This window comes from Molossus molossus, unplaced genomic scaffold (assembly GCF_014108415.1).
Source record: "Molossus molossus isolate mMolMol1 unplaced genomic scaffold, mMolMol1.p scaffold_m16_p_5, whole genome shotgun sequence".
Taxonomy (NCBI): domain Eukaryota; kingdom Metazoa; phylum Chordata; class Mammalia; order Chiroptera; family Molossidae; genus Molossus; species Molossus molossus.
The window spans coordinates 119,170,577-119,183,924 of NW_023425388.1; the positions used below are offsets into that span (position 1 = coordinate 119,170,577).

Here is a 13,348-nt window from a genome sequence, read left to right on the forward strand (position 1 = left end):
TTGTCTCCTGCAGACCCACCTTCAAGTGAAGAGTGTTCTGGAGGACTGCGGTCAGGGCTCCACGCGCGCACCTGGGGGCACAGCTCAGCCTGCAGCAAACACCGGCGCAGGGTGTGGCTCCTGAGCGTGTGCAGTGAAGAGTCGCTTTTATTCATCGTGTTTTAGAAAGTGCGGGAGTCCGTGGTTGAGTTGATGCAGAGGGAGGACCCGTCCAGTCAGTAGGGGGTGCTCCCGAGCACCAGCCTGTGCAGGTCCTGCCTGGGCGTGGGCGCCATCCGTGGACCGAGGGCTGGCCCTCTGTCCGCACCAGCTGACGGGTCTGCACAGAAGATGGACAGTGAGCGGCACAGTCTGCAAAGTGTCGGATGTCAGGGGGCGTTTGCGGGAGAAGGAGCCTGAGAGGGGCCTCGGGAAGGTGCAGAGTCTTCACAGCCTCGGCCCATGTAGGGGTGTAGAGCCCACTAGTGTGGTGGGCTGCCTCTTGGCCGTCACCCCTCCTACCTCCTGGAGCCCCGAAATGCCCTGGGTTCTGGTTTTCTCCTCACGGTTACCGGAAAGGGGACCTGGCCCTTGGTGGGTCTGCCTAGGGCCCGCCAGTAGTGTGTGGGTCCTTGATTTAGTGAAGGAAAGATTTCAGTAAACGAGTCCAGATAACCTTCAGAGGACGTCATCAAAGCCGGGGACAGTGGGACAGGAAAGGCTGGGCAGTGAGCCCGGGCTGGGCTGCTCCGGTCACTGAGGGGTCAGAGAGAAGGGGCCTTGGGGCAGGCTCGGGGGATCTGTCTGGGATGAGCTGCTGCCCCGGGTACAGGGTTTGTGGGCAAAGCGGGGCTGCCCCCAGAGGGAGGGCACACGCTGGGCCCTCTGTCTGTCTCAGACGGGAGTCTCGGGAGGGTTTCGGCAGAATTCTGTCGTCAGTCTCCAGTGCCCCTTCAGGGTTGCGGTCCTCGCGGGTCGGGCAGCGCCGGGCAGGGCAGTGCAGCTGGCCCTGCGTCACCTCCTGGTTCTGCTGCTTTTCTGGGCCTGGAGCTGAAACACAGCTGAGGCCCCTGTCTCCAGGGAGGGGCCTGCATCCGCTGTGACTGCTCTGCCGCCGTCCCCTGTCCCGTGCCCCCTGCCCCCTGCCCTGCCCACCCGGCCCGTCTCACAGGAGGCCCCTCTCCTCTCTCCTGCAGTGTGGAGGGCGAGGCCCCGGCCAGCGAGACCTGCACGTCGCTGGACCGCCCCTCGGCCTATCGCCAGGACCCCTCAGCACCCGGCTCCGGCCTGAGCCCGGACCACTACGAGCACACGCCTGGGGGCCCCTATGGGCTGTACGCCGGGCCGCTGGGGCAGCAGCAACGCGCGCGGAGGCCCAAGCTGCAGCACTCGGCCTCCATCCTGCGCAAGCAGGCCGAGGAGGAGGCCATCAAGCGGTCACGCTCCCTCTCCGAGAGCTATGAGCTCTCCTCCGACCTGCAGGACAAGCAGGTAGGCGGCGGCCTCTTTGCCAGGGGGCGGGCGGGCGGCTCAGGTGCTCCCTGAGCGAGGGCATCGCTGGGCTGTGGAGGGAGCAGCTTGCTTCATGCCGGTGCTCTGCCCTCTGACCCCTGACCCCTGAGCGTGGGCAGCCTACGGGGAGCAGCTCTTCCTCTGAAAATAACTGAGACCCACCCAGCCAGCGGGGACCCCAGTTCCGACCCAGCCAGCGGGGACCCCAGTTCCGACCCAGCATTCCTGTGGGAAATGCCCTCCTCGGGCCTCACACCTGCGTGCAGAGCTAGCTGGCACCCCGCCTGGGGGCTCCGGGAGGGACTGCAGCACCCCCTGGGGGGCAGGGGGCACTGCGGGGCAGAGGGCTCTCACCGGCAGCCCTCGGGGTCTGGACACACAGCACCTGAAGGAGGGTTCGAGTGTGAACCTCCCAGGCGGCCCGGAAGCAGCCGTGCACGCCGCTGGGGCGCTGACGCTCCCTCGCTCCCGGGCAGCACCCGGCACCGGCCTGGCACCAGGACGCTGGTTCCCCAGACACCAGGCTGCAGGCCCCCACCTGCCCCTCACCTGCCTGCCCTCTGTCGGCTCCCGTCTCTCTGTCTGTCTCCTTTGGAGCAGGCCTGGGCCTGGTGTGGCTCTGACTTCTCCGGGGAGAGAGCGGTGTGGGCACTGCCCACGGTGGGTCTCTCCCCACCAGCACCTCCTCTCCACTCTCAGTGTTGCCCTCTGACCTTGGACAGCCCTGCGACCTCAGCCCTGACCTTGCTCACCCTACTTCCTGTGATGATCCTGAGAGGCCAGGTGGCCAGTGACCAGCCCACAGCACAGGGCCCCTCTAGATCCGAAGTGGATCAGAAACAGTTTGTAGTAAAGGGCCAGGCAGCAGCAGAACTGGGCGATTGGGGGGCACCTGCAGGGTGTGGCGTGAGCAGCCCACCCCGGCTGACTGGGCCTGGCTAGGCCTTGAAAAGTGGGTTTGCGGCACCCGTTCCCCCCTGAGACAGCTGCTCCGCCCAGCTTGCTGCCCCCTCTCCGTGGACCCCAGAGCTGGCATCCCTGAGAGGGGCGGCTCATGGAGCTGGGCACACTCTTGCTTTCCAGAGAGGTGACCAGGCCACCAGCTGGCCAGCGAGGGACCAGCACCCGTTCTGGGGTGTGAGGCCGTGAGCCTTTCCCAGCCCACAGGGGCTCTGAGCAGCCCTCCCCTGACTCCAGCATCCGCTTGGCCTCACCTCGGTGACATCTGTGCCCGTCTGTCTGTGGTGCATGCTCAGTGCTGCGGCTTTTATCTTATGTGTTTTTATTGATGTTTAGAGAAGAAGGGAGAGAGAGAGGAAGGGAAACATTGACAGGAGAGCAGAACCTCACTCAGCTGCCTCCTGCACAGACACACACACGCACACACACACGCACATGCGCACACAGCTGCCTCCTGTACACACATGCACACACATACACATGCACACACACACAGAGCTGCCTCCTGTGCACACATGCACACGCACACACACACGCACATGCACACACAGCTGCCTCCTGTACATACACACACAGCCACGACCCAGGTGTGTGCCCTCACCAGGAATGGAACCGTCACCTTCTGGTGCATGGGATGACGCTCGGCCAACTGAGGCGCAGGACAACTCTGCTTCCTGAGAGCAAGGGCCTGTCTGTCTGTGCTGCCAGCTCTGGCCTGGTGCCCTGGACAGGCAGGCGGGACCTCGGTGGCAGCTGCTCTGCTCCCCTAGCAGGGTGACTTGTTCCTGCTGGTCTGGGCGCAGTCTTGGCTCCCCACCCAGCAGGCTCAGCCCAGGTGTCCATGTGTCTCATGCAGGATGAGGAGCAGCCCCAGGGCTTCAGGACGCCATGTGTCACTCTGGGGAGTCCTGTCCCTCTCGCCGGCCTGCAGCCCCATCTCCAGACTCAGGGCCGGCAGGCCTGGTGCAGGCAGTGAGCGCAGTCCCGACTGTGCAGGGAGGGGACGGCCCATCGTCTGTCAGCACCTTCCAGGGACACACGTGGGGCCTTCAGCCCCAGCCATCCCTGTGCTGGGCACGCGCTGACCACTCTCCTCAGTTCCATCGCGTGATCAGTCAGCACAGTCGGGGAGCAGGGCCAGGGTTAGAACCTAGGCATCTGGCCTTGAAACGCCCCCCAGCATGACGACTCTCTGGGGCTCCCTAAAGTGGAGCGACCCCCCTGCCAGCAAGAGCTGCCGGTGCCGGAGAAGGCGGAGCCAGTGCCAGAGGCTCAGTGCCAGGGTCTCGCGAGGCCTCGGCCGGCCTTGCCGTCTGCACACTCAGGCCTCCTCTGCAGGGGCTGCCTCCCCGCTCCCAGCACCCCCGGGCGTGTTAAACTGCTCACCACGGGGTGCGCGAGGCCAAGGCTCCTGGGCCAGGCAGCTGAGAAATCACCACCTTCGAAAGGTTGAGAAGTCCTGTAGGGAACACACTCGTTTTCACTTTACGGGGGCTTCTCCACCCTGTTCGACCTTGGACCCAGGTTTCGCACATCTGCTCGCCCAGAGGTTGGGATAAGCAGCTCTGGGCTGTGCTGAGTCTTCCAGAGGGTCCCCCTGAGGGCTGGGGGGTGACGGGTGGTGGGCCGCAGCCTCAGGGAAGCCTTCCCTCTCCTCCCCGCAGGTGGAGATGCTAGAGCGGAAGTATGGGGGGCGCCTCCTGACCCGCCATGCGGCCCGCACCATCCAGACAGCCTTCCGCCAGTACCAGATGAACAAGAACTTCGAGCGCCTGCGCAGCTCCATGTCGGAGAACCGCATGTCCCGCCGGATCGTGCTGTCCAACATGCGGATGCAGTTCTCCTTCGAGGGGCCCGAGAAGATGCACAGGTCCCTGTTTGAAGGGGAGCAGGTCTCAGTGACGGACGACGGCTCTCAGCTGGGGACCCTGGTGCCCTCTGAGCGCAGTGACTTTGGGGAGCCGCCGGCCCTCCGGTCTGCAGCCCCGCCCAGTGACTTTGCAGATGCTATCACTGAGCTGGAAGACGCCTTCTCCCGGCAGGTGAAATCACTGGCCGAGTCCATCGACGACGCCCTTAACTGCCGCAGCCTTCATGCTGAGGAGGCCCCAGCCCCCGACACGGGGCGAGCCCGGGACCCCGAGCCCCAGGCGGCCCTGCACGCTGTGGACCACCACAAACTAGACGAGATGACAGCTTCCTACAGCGACGTCACCCTGTACATCGACGAGGAGGAGCTGTCCCCACCCCTGCCCCTCTCCCAGGCGGGGTGCCGGCCATCCAGCGCTGAGCTAGACCTGCCGCTGCGGGCTGGGGGTGCCGCCCAGGACTACTGGGTGCTGGCGCACAAGGACGACAAGGGGGACACGGACCGGAGCTGCCAGAGCACACCCTCGCTGGAGCAGCAGGAGCAGCGGCTGCGGGCGGAGCACCTCCCTCTGCTCACCATCCAGCCGCCCAGTGACAGCTCCGTGGACCTCAGCGACCGCTCGGACCGTGGCTCCCTCAAGAGGCAGAGCGCCTACGAGCGCAGCCTTGGTGGGCAGCAGGGCAGCCCCAAGCACGGGCCCCACAGTGGCCCCCCTAAGGGCCTGCCCAGGGAGGAGCCAGAGTTGCGGCCCCGGCCTGCCAGGCCCCTCGATGGCCACCTGGCCATCAATGGCTCAGCCAACAGGCAGAGCAGGTCGGAGTCAGACTACTCAGACGGGGACAACGACAGCATCAACAGCACCTCCAACTCCAACGACACCATCAACTGCAGCTCCGAGTCGTCCTCCCGCGACAGCCTGCGGGAGCAGACGCTCAGCAAGCAGACCTACCACAAGGAGACCCGCAACAGCTGGGACTCGCCCGCCTTCAGCAACGACGTCATCCGCAAGAGGCACTATCGCATCGGCCTCAACCTCTTCAACAAGTGAGTGGCTGCCCTGCAGGGAAGAGGCGGGCGGGCCGTGGACGACCCTGGCCAGGGCCTCTGTGAGCCTGGGCACGGCCAGTGCAGCTGGTGGCGGAGGCCGGAGCCGGAGCCGCGCTGTGGGAGAGCAGGCACTGGCGACCGAGCGGCCAAGGGGCTGTGTGAGCGGCACAGTGAGCGGTGCACAGGGCCAGGGGCTCGGGAAAGGCTGGCGCAGTGTGGGCGCCACGCCTGGCTGTGGGCAGCGGCTCCAGGGTTTGGATGTTTTTCTTGGGTGCTGTGGAGCGTGAAGATAGGAGCAAGGGTGTGGAGGCAGGTCGGAAGGAGGACACAGATAACTGCTAGCATAGGGCTGCGCCAGCGTGGGCCCTGGGGAGGCTGTGAGCTGGTCTGGGGAGCGGCCACTGTGGCTCTGGAAAGGGGTCTGGGCCGTCCTGAGGGCAGGACTCAGGACAGCCTGGTACTTAAAAGCAGCCTCTTCTTAGCTCTGCCAGAAGCAGCAGGCAAAGAGGGGAGGGCTAGACACTCCCTGGGGGCGGACATGGCAGATTGCCCATCATTTCCTTCCACGGACGTCCAGGGTCCGGGGTCACCAGACACCAGCCTGGTTCTGAGCCCTTCAGGACCAAGCCTGCCTGCCGGCCCCGGATGCACACTCACTGCGCCTCCCGGTGCTGTCGCTGCGGGTGAGAGGCCTGTCCTGCCCCGAGATGGGGAGAGGCAGCTACGTTCCTCTGGGCCGTCGGGGTCTGCAGCTCAGCGTCCTGGACACCTGACATCTGCATGGGGGCTCTTTCCTGAGACCCCTCTGCCTGTGGTGTGCTGCACGAAAGGACCAGCCCGCCCTGTGCGCTGTGGCCAGACAGCTCGCTGGACAGGGCAGGTCTTGACCCCGGAGCCCGTCCTAAGCTGTGTCCAAAGAGTCTGCCCCCTGCTCCAGGCGCAGCTGCTGGATCCACATAGACCAGGGCTGTGCCCTCCAGGGGCTGAGATGACCCGAGCCGCCCGCATCCGAGCTCCCTCAGCCCTGGCAGACGCTGCTGACGTGGGTCCCAGCTGAGTGGACAGGTGGAGGCCAGAAAAAACCTTCCCCCTCAGCCACCCCGTGGATTGTCTCCACCTCTGTTAGCTTATTCTTTGTTTTGTTCTGTTGTTTACTTTTTTATTGAATTTGTTGGCATCGTCATGGGAAAGAGGACCTGGCCCTGGGTGAGTCTGCCTGGGGCCAGCGGGCAGTGTGTGGGCACTTGATGTTGTGCAGAGACATTTCACAACACGAGTCCAGGTGAATGTCAGAGGACATTACTAAAGCTGGGGTCAGTGAGACGGGAAGGGCTGGGCAGTGAGCCCAGGCTGGGCTGCTCCGGGTCACTGAGAAGTCAGAGAGGAGGGGGCAGGCTCGGGGGGGTGTCAGGTGAACCTGCTGCCCAGTGCTGCCCTGGAGTTCGGAGTCGTGCCTGTGGAGACAGGAGGTGTGGGCACACTCCCGGGAAGGCTGGGGGTCTCGGGAGGGTTTCAGTAGGTGGCCCGTCGCTCTGGGCTGATGCACCCGGGGGGGATGTATTCCCTTAACCTCGTGGGTCCTGGTGTGGCTGCAAAGGGCGCTGGTGGATTTCTGCCTCCGTCCCTGAGCAGGTGGCTTCAGCTATTCACCCCCCGGCTGGGGAGAGGTGTCGGCCATTCCCTCTCGTGTCCCTAGTGTAGGGAAGAGAGGAGGTACTAGGGGTGCACACTGCTCTTTAACTGTCTGCCTCAGTTTCCCTATTTTACTTGTCTTGGCTCACTGGCCTGTCTCAGCATTATAAGACTGTGTAGGTTGCAGGGGACAGTTCTATAGTATATCCTGTGTTCACCATTCCGAGTCAAGTCTCCTCCATCACCATTTATCCCCATCCACCCCCCCTTTACCTCTCTTAGTTGTAATTACACGTGTGGCAGGTGACTGGTCTCCAGAGACCAGGAAAGCCTTCCGCGGGGGTAACATCCCCTTTGACCCATCATGCTGGGGCCTCCCCTCCCAGACCTGCTCTGTGGTGTGCGCTCTGAGGAGCCGCCGCCCACTGCGTTCAGGACAGAGCTCTGGGCAGACTGCCTGGTTCGGCCTGGCCCTTCTACTTCTGAGTGTCCTGGGCCTGCAGCCCTGTCCGCAGTGGCCTTCTCTGCAGTGGGCTGAGGCCAGCAGTGCCTCTCAGGCTGTGAGGAGGAAGCGAGGGGATGTGTGAGTTCTCAGAGCAGCTCCCGGCCGAGTCAGACCTGCCCGAGGATCAGCTGCTGCTCCCATGGGCTGCGGACGTCTGGCCTGCAGACGGGTCGTCTCACTGAGACACGGGCCGTGGTTTGGAGATCTGTCCACGCCATGGGCCTCCTCCTTCCTGCTTGAAGCTGTGCAGGCCATGCACGCTTGTCCGTATCTGTGTGGCCAGCTGCTCTCACCTTCTCACGGTGCCGATGCGCGGGCGGCACGTGTAATCTGCTCTGCGCACACTCCCGTGTCCGGGGAGATAGCTGGAGGTGGCGCTGTCCGGGCGGAGGCCTCTGCTTATTGACGTAGGGGCGCAGTTTGTAGGAGCTGACCCTGTGCTGTCGGAGGGGGCCTGGGCATTCCTTCCCCCACGTGCGAGTCCACACGTGTGTCCTTCCCCCTCCCACCCGATCCAAGGACACAGACAGTCTCTGGTTGTTTTCAAGTGCATTTCGCAGCTGACTTCTGAGGCGAGGCCTCTAGGTGTGTCTGGGCTGTTTGGGTTTTCTCTTCTATAAAGCGTCTGTTCTTGTTTGTGCCCATTTTTCTATTAGATTGTTTGTTGTTTAGATTTAACCAGAAGTTCTTCATGTTTTGTCGACATGAATCCTTTGTAAACACAGGTTTTTCTTCCTGTCTTTTGTCTTTTCTTTTTCTCTTGAGCTATAACTCACGCACCACTCAGTTCACCCTCATGAAGGGCAGTGTGTTGTTTTGTGATATACGACTTCTAACTTTGTTAATGGTCTCCTGTCCAATGTACATTTTTAATTTTTTTTGCACTTTTAAGGGAAGTATAATGGGCATGTAACATTGTATTAGTTTCCGTTCCACAACTTCACATTTGATACTTGTTTACACTGGGAAACATCACCCTGATGAGTCTGGGCAACGTTGTCTCCACATGTAGTTAGTTTCTCTTCTCGTGAAGGAGCTCTCTAGTCCCTCCCTCCTGCCCTGGGCGCACGGCCCAGCTTCTCTGCAGTCAGGGACCCGTGCTTTCGTTTGTTAACCACCTTGGTTTTTCATGTTATGTTTTAAAATCTGCCCCAAGTCCTCAGTGTGGGCCGAAGCATTGTCTTCACTGCCCTCACAGCTCTGTCTCACGCTCGTTAGGGCTCGAGTCGGGAATTTGCTTTGGAGAAGGGCACGAGGTGAGGGTCTGGCTTTTATTCTACATCAATTAGCCAGTTAGCTTCTCATAATTCAGTGAATGGTCTGTCCTTTCTTCACTGACTTGAAATTTCCTCTCATTTCTACGTGGGTCTTCTCATTCCTTCAGCGAGTTTATTCAGCACCTGCCGTGTTCTACGCGCTGCTGGAGGGAGCCGGGCCCTGCTAGGGAGCAGACTGACGGGCCTGGGGAAGCTCCCGCTAATGCTCAGAGGATCTGTTTTCGATTGCTCTGCCAACACCAGACTTTCAGCTTCATGTTTTCTTATTGGAGCAAAGCCCTGCTTTCATTCTTTCTAATAGTGCCTGGCTCTCATGCGAGTTTCTTGCACGTGAATTTCAGAATCAGCTCATTACTGGGACAGTCCCAGGACTCACACTGGGGTCACCGTTGGCTCCACGTCACTTGCAGTAGGTTGAACTCTGCAGCGTTGAGGTCCATCCATTGGTGGCTCTTTCTGTGGAATCACATTCACCCCGTCCCTCAGGCGCCTGCACAGTCCATGCCCACGGCCACGCCTGCGAGTGCGGGACCTGTGGCGTGGGTCGGGCACAGCTTCCTGGCTGCAGGGTGTGCAGCAGACAGTGATGAGCAGGCATGCTGAGGGCCAGACCGTGACCACGTGGGGGTTGGGGAGGTGGGGGTTAGGCAAAGTTGCGTGAGCAGCCCCTTCCCCGTGGCAAGAGCCCTGGGACTCCTTGTGCAACATGCCCACTGCCCTCCAGTGAGGGCGTGTCCCAGAGCTCGGCTTTCTGCCTCCAATCTCTGGCTTACGTCTCCGGGTTTGTTGGGAGGATTGAAGGAGCAACCCCTCTTTCAAAACTGCCTTAATTAAGTAAGCAAATGCCTTCCTTACAGAGTGAGAGCTTCTCCGTTCACAAAGCCTTTCCATGGGGTGTGCACACGGCCCTTCTCCCCTGGAGCCGAGAGGGCTGTGGTGGGACCACGTGGACAGAGCCCCAGGGCCCTCTGCGGAGAAGCCAGAGCAGGGACACTGAGGCCTTCTTGGGCTGGGCAGCGTTGTGCTGGTCCCCGGGGCTGCTGGCTGAGGGTGACCGAGCAGACTGCTGCCCGAAGCCGGGGTCCCTCCCACCACTTCCCATGGCTCTTCTTGTGGGTCTCATCTCCCATCTTTCTCCCTCCTCGGCACCCACCCTTGTCCACACCCTGACTGCCCCCTGCCCACCAGCCTTCAGACAGCGCTTGGTTCCCACCCTCTCCCAGCAGCGAGTTTTCCTGGGAAAAGTGGAGGGTCTGGACGACGTGTCCACAGGGGAGAGCCGGGGAGCAGGAGGAGAAGCAAGACCCAGGAAACCTGAGAAAGTGGTGTGAGTTGCGAGCAGGGCCCATCCCAGCCTGACCTCCAAGATTCTGTTGTTTGTTGGCTCTGGGGCCACACGTCTGGCTCCGGGCTCTGGAGGGTTGGTTGGGGCCAGGGGCCAGGAGGGTTACGGCTCCAGCTTTGCCACAGGGCTCCCCGCACTCTGAGCCTCGCCAGCCGCACCTGGGAAGGTGGTCCCTGCCCTCAGAGCCCAGTGAGGATTAGGTTAGTGGAACCAAGAGCTGGTGCCGAGGGTGGGGCTTTGAGGCCTAGGGTTTCAGGAGGCCCCAGCAGGTGGCTGGTGCACAGCAGTCATCAGGAGAACGGCTGGTGCTTAGATGCACGTCTCTCCGGCCTGTGAGGTGCTGTTCTCCTCTGGGGCCCGGACTGTTGTTAACCTCACTTCACAGATGGGGAGCTGAGGCTCTGAGGGTCACTCGGGGCAGGTGGCCAGGCTGGAACTCACACCCCTGCCACCAGGCCCTGAGCACATCCTCTTAAAACCTAGCGTAGGAACTGCTGCCACACGGCGGCCCTGAGCACTCTGCCACGTTGCTCATGGGAGGGGCCGTCTTGGAGCAGGGTCCTGGGCGACGCAGTGGCAGGAGCTGGGGTCAGTGTCCCGCAGCCCTGACGGGCGCCCGGCAGGCCCTTCCTCAGCCTTCACCTACTGGCCCATGGAGGCCCTGCCCCCGCGCCCCAGGGGCGGTCCTCACTGCGGCCCTCTCCCCTCTTGCCCCTCCCGCTTGCCTCTGGCAAGGGTCCAGGCGCCCATAGTCCCAGCCAGTTTGTCACAGGTGGGACAGCCAGACCCCCCCCGGAAGAGCCCTCCCCCGAGCTGCCCGCAGTGGACCAGGGGCCCCGTCTCCGAGGCACGTGCGCAGGGCCTCTTGGCCAGGAGCTCTTCAGGGGGCCTTTGAGGTGCCTTCCAGCCCAGGGCCTCCCCTCCACCCACACCCAACCCCTGTCCGCTGCCAGGTGTCCCCTGCCTGCTGCCTGCTGGAGCTGCTCGGGGGAGGCAGAGAGCACTGCTTGAGTCTGGGGTTGCTCTGAGGGTTCAGCCTTCCAACATCCCCGGGCTCAGCGGCTCTGCCCAGCGGGGCAGGCGCAGAGCTGGGCTGGGCTCTGCTAACTCCAAGCCTGCTCCTTGCCTGTCACGTGTTTGTAATAGTAATGAAAACAGCAATGATGACAGCCAGCCCAGAGCTGCATGCTGAGTGCCAGGCACTGTGCTGAACTCTTCATGGGTCCTGCAGCTGTCCTGCGGGGGAACCAGGCTGAGGGCCCAGCGTCCAGCTCGAGACCCCAGAACCGGATGTGCTGGCTGCAGGGTCCCGATGGCTCCTCGCCCGTCTCGGTTCTTGGTCAGCCCTGGTAGTGCTCCAACAGCCCTGCCCTCGGAGGGCTCTGAGCTGCTCAGGAGGTCGGGTCCGCTCCTCCGGCCTGCGGCCGTCAGTGCCCTCAGAGCCCCAGGTCTGGGTGCTCGTGCCAAGACCCTCGGGAGGAGGGCAGCACCGAGGTCCCGTGGGTTGCAACAGCCGTGCCAGAGGGCCCTTCCGCTTCTCTCCGGGACGTGTGCAAGGAAGACCCTGGCGCCAGGGTCAGCTGGGCTCTCGGTATCAGAGAACTCTGTGGACATCGGAGCTGGCTAAGGCCAGCAGCCTGAGGAAGGCGAGCTCGCTGGCTGAGGACGGTGTGAGCAGATGGACAGTGGCTGCTTCTCTGCAGGGCATTGGAGGGACCAGACTGAGTTGCCAGATTGAGGGGCACTTCCTGGCATGCAGGGTTCTCCTCTGCACGGGGAGAGTCTACTCTACCCTGTGTCCAGTCTGAGCCATCACCAGGGCACGGCGTCCTGACTGCGGGTCCTCGGGCACCGCGGTGCGCAGACCCTCGTATTGGTGTCTGTGCCAGTCAGGGTCTTTCTTCTCTATTGCAGGTGACAGGGACCCAGTCAACCCATTTAAGCAGGAGGTCTTGCTAGTTCAGGCACCTGAACAGCTGTTGGGCATCTCTTACCATCTTCCCCAGAGCCGGGCCCCATCCCCTGCTGTCTCTCCACTAGGGCAGGAGGGCAGCCAGCTCCCAGGCTTATGGTCCACCCTCAAGGCTCGAAGGCCTCCTCCTCCACTGAGTCCTGCTGGCTGTCTCTGGACCACTCGTGTGCTGGGCTCTGACGGCCAGGCTGGGAGTGAGGTCAGCTCGCTGGGTCAGGGGCACAGAGCTCGAGGTGGGAAATATCGGTGCCTACCAGATACCTGGCAGGGAGGTGCTGGGCAGCCAGCCCCCACTTCTGCTTCTCTCCAGCTCCTCGGGCAACTGAAAAGGACAAGAGAAGCCCAATTTTGACCTGCCAGACCCTGCTGGGAGAGAGCACCCAGCACCCAGCACAGCGACAGCACTTAGCACCCAGCACTCGGCACAGTGACAGCACTTAGCACCCAGCACTCGGCACAGCAACAGCACTTAGCACCCAGCACTCAGCACAGCGACAGCACTTAGCACCCAGCACTCCGCACAGCGACAGCACTTAGCACTAAGCACTCAGCACTTGGCACAGCGACAGCACTTAGCACTAAGCACTCAGCACTTGGCACAGCGACAGCACTTAGCACTAAGCACTCAGCACTTGGCACAGCGACAGCACTTAGCACCCAGCACTCCGCACAGCGACAGCACTTAGCACTGAGCACTCAGCACTTGGCACAGCGACAGCACTTAGCACCAAGTACTCAGCACAGTGACAGCACTTAGCACTAAGCACCCAGCACTCGGCACAGCGACAGCACTTAGCACCCAGCACTCGGCACAGCGACAGCACTTAGCACCAAGTACTCAGCACAGCGACAGCTCTTAGCACTCAGCACAGCGACAGCTGGCTGGTGACCCTTGTGCCTCGCAGGAGGCCCGAGCTCGGCGTTGCACGGGCGGCTCGCAGCCGAGGTGGCAGATGCTGCGAGGGGTCAGTGTGGCTGTGTGTGCTCACCTGTCCTCGCTAAGTCTGAAGCCGCAGCTGGGCTGTGGGTGCGAGGCACACTGGAGGCAGAAAAGGCCTGTGACCCTGCCGCATGCAGCCCAGCGCCAGCCAGGCCCCAGCGGCAGGGACTCGGCACCGGCAGAGGTACAGGTGCTGTCAGAGAGGTCGCTCAGAGGCCGTCCGTCCTCCGACCATGTCTGTACTGGCCCTGGAAGCCCTCAGCCTGGCCTGGCCTCTCCACCCCACCCAGCTCCCCACCTGTCCCTCCT

At 62.5% G+C, this 13,348-nt stretch overlaps 1 protein-coding gene and 1 long non-coding RNA gene across 5 annotated transcripts in view; one reads left to right on the top strand and one right to left on the bottom strand.

Moving 5' to 3' along the window:
• The first annotated feature begins 1,178 nt into the window (after positions 1–1,178).
• The window catches only part of IQSEC1 (IQ motif and Sec7 domain ArfGEF 1), a 34,749-nt gene continuing 22,579 nt past the window's right edge, over positions 1,179–13,348 (top strand). For 2 of the 4 annotated variants that reach the window (XM_036242542.1, XM_036242541.1), the window contains exons 1-2: positions 1,179–1,470; positions 4,116–5,365. In XM_036242542.1, coding sequence (XP_036098435.1) covers positions 4,122–5,365 — 1,244 coding nt within the window. In that variant the 5' untranslated portion in view covers positions 1,179–1,470; positions 4,116–4,121. The remainder of the gene's footprint in view (positions 1,471–4,115; positions 5,366–13,348) is intronic. The other 2 variants (XM_036242544.1, XM_036242543.1) reach the window with 1 other exon arrangement.
• LOC118617056 lies at positions 2,996–4,287 on the bottom strand. The gene is made up of 3 exons (XR_004956766.1): positions 4,175–4,287; positions 3,838–3,910; positions 2,996–3,439 (listed from the first exon to the last, which is right to left on the bottom strand). It is a non-coding gene; the product is annotated as an uncharacterized LOC118617056 (long non-coding RNA).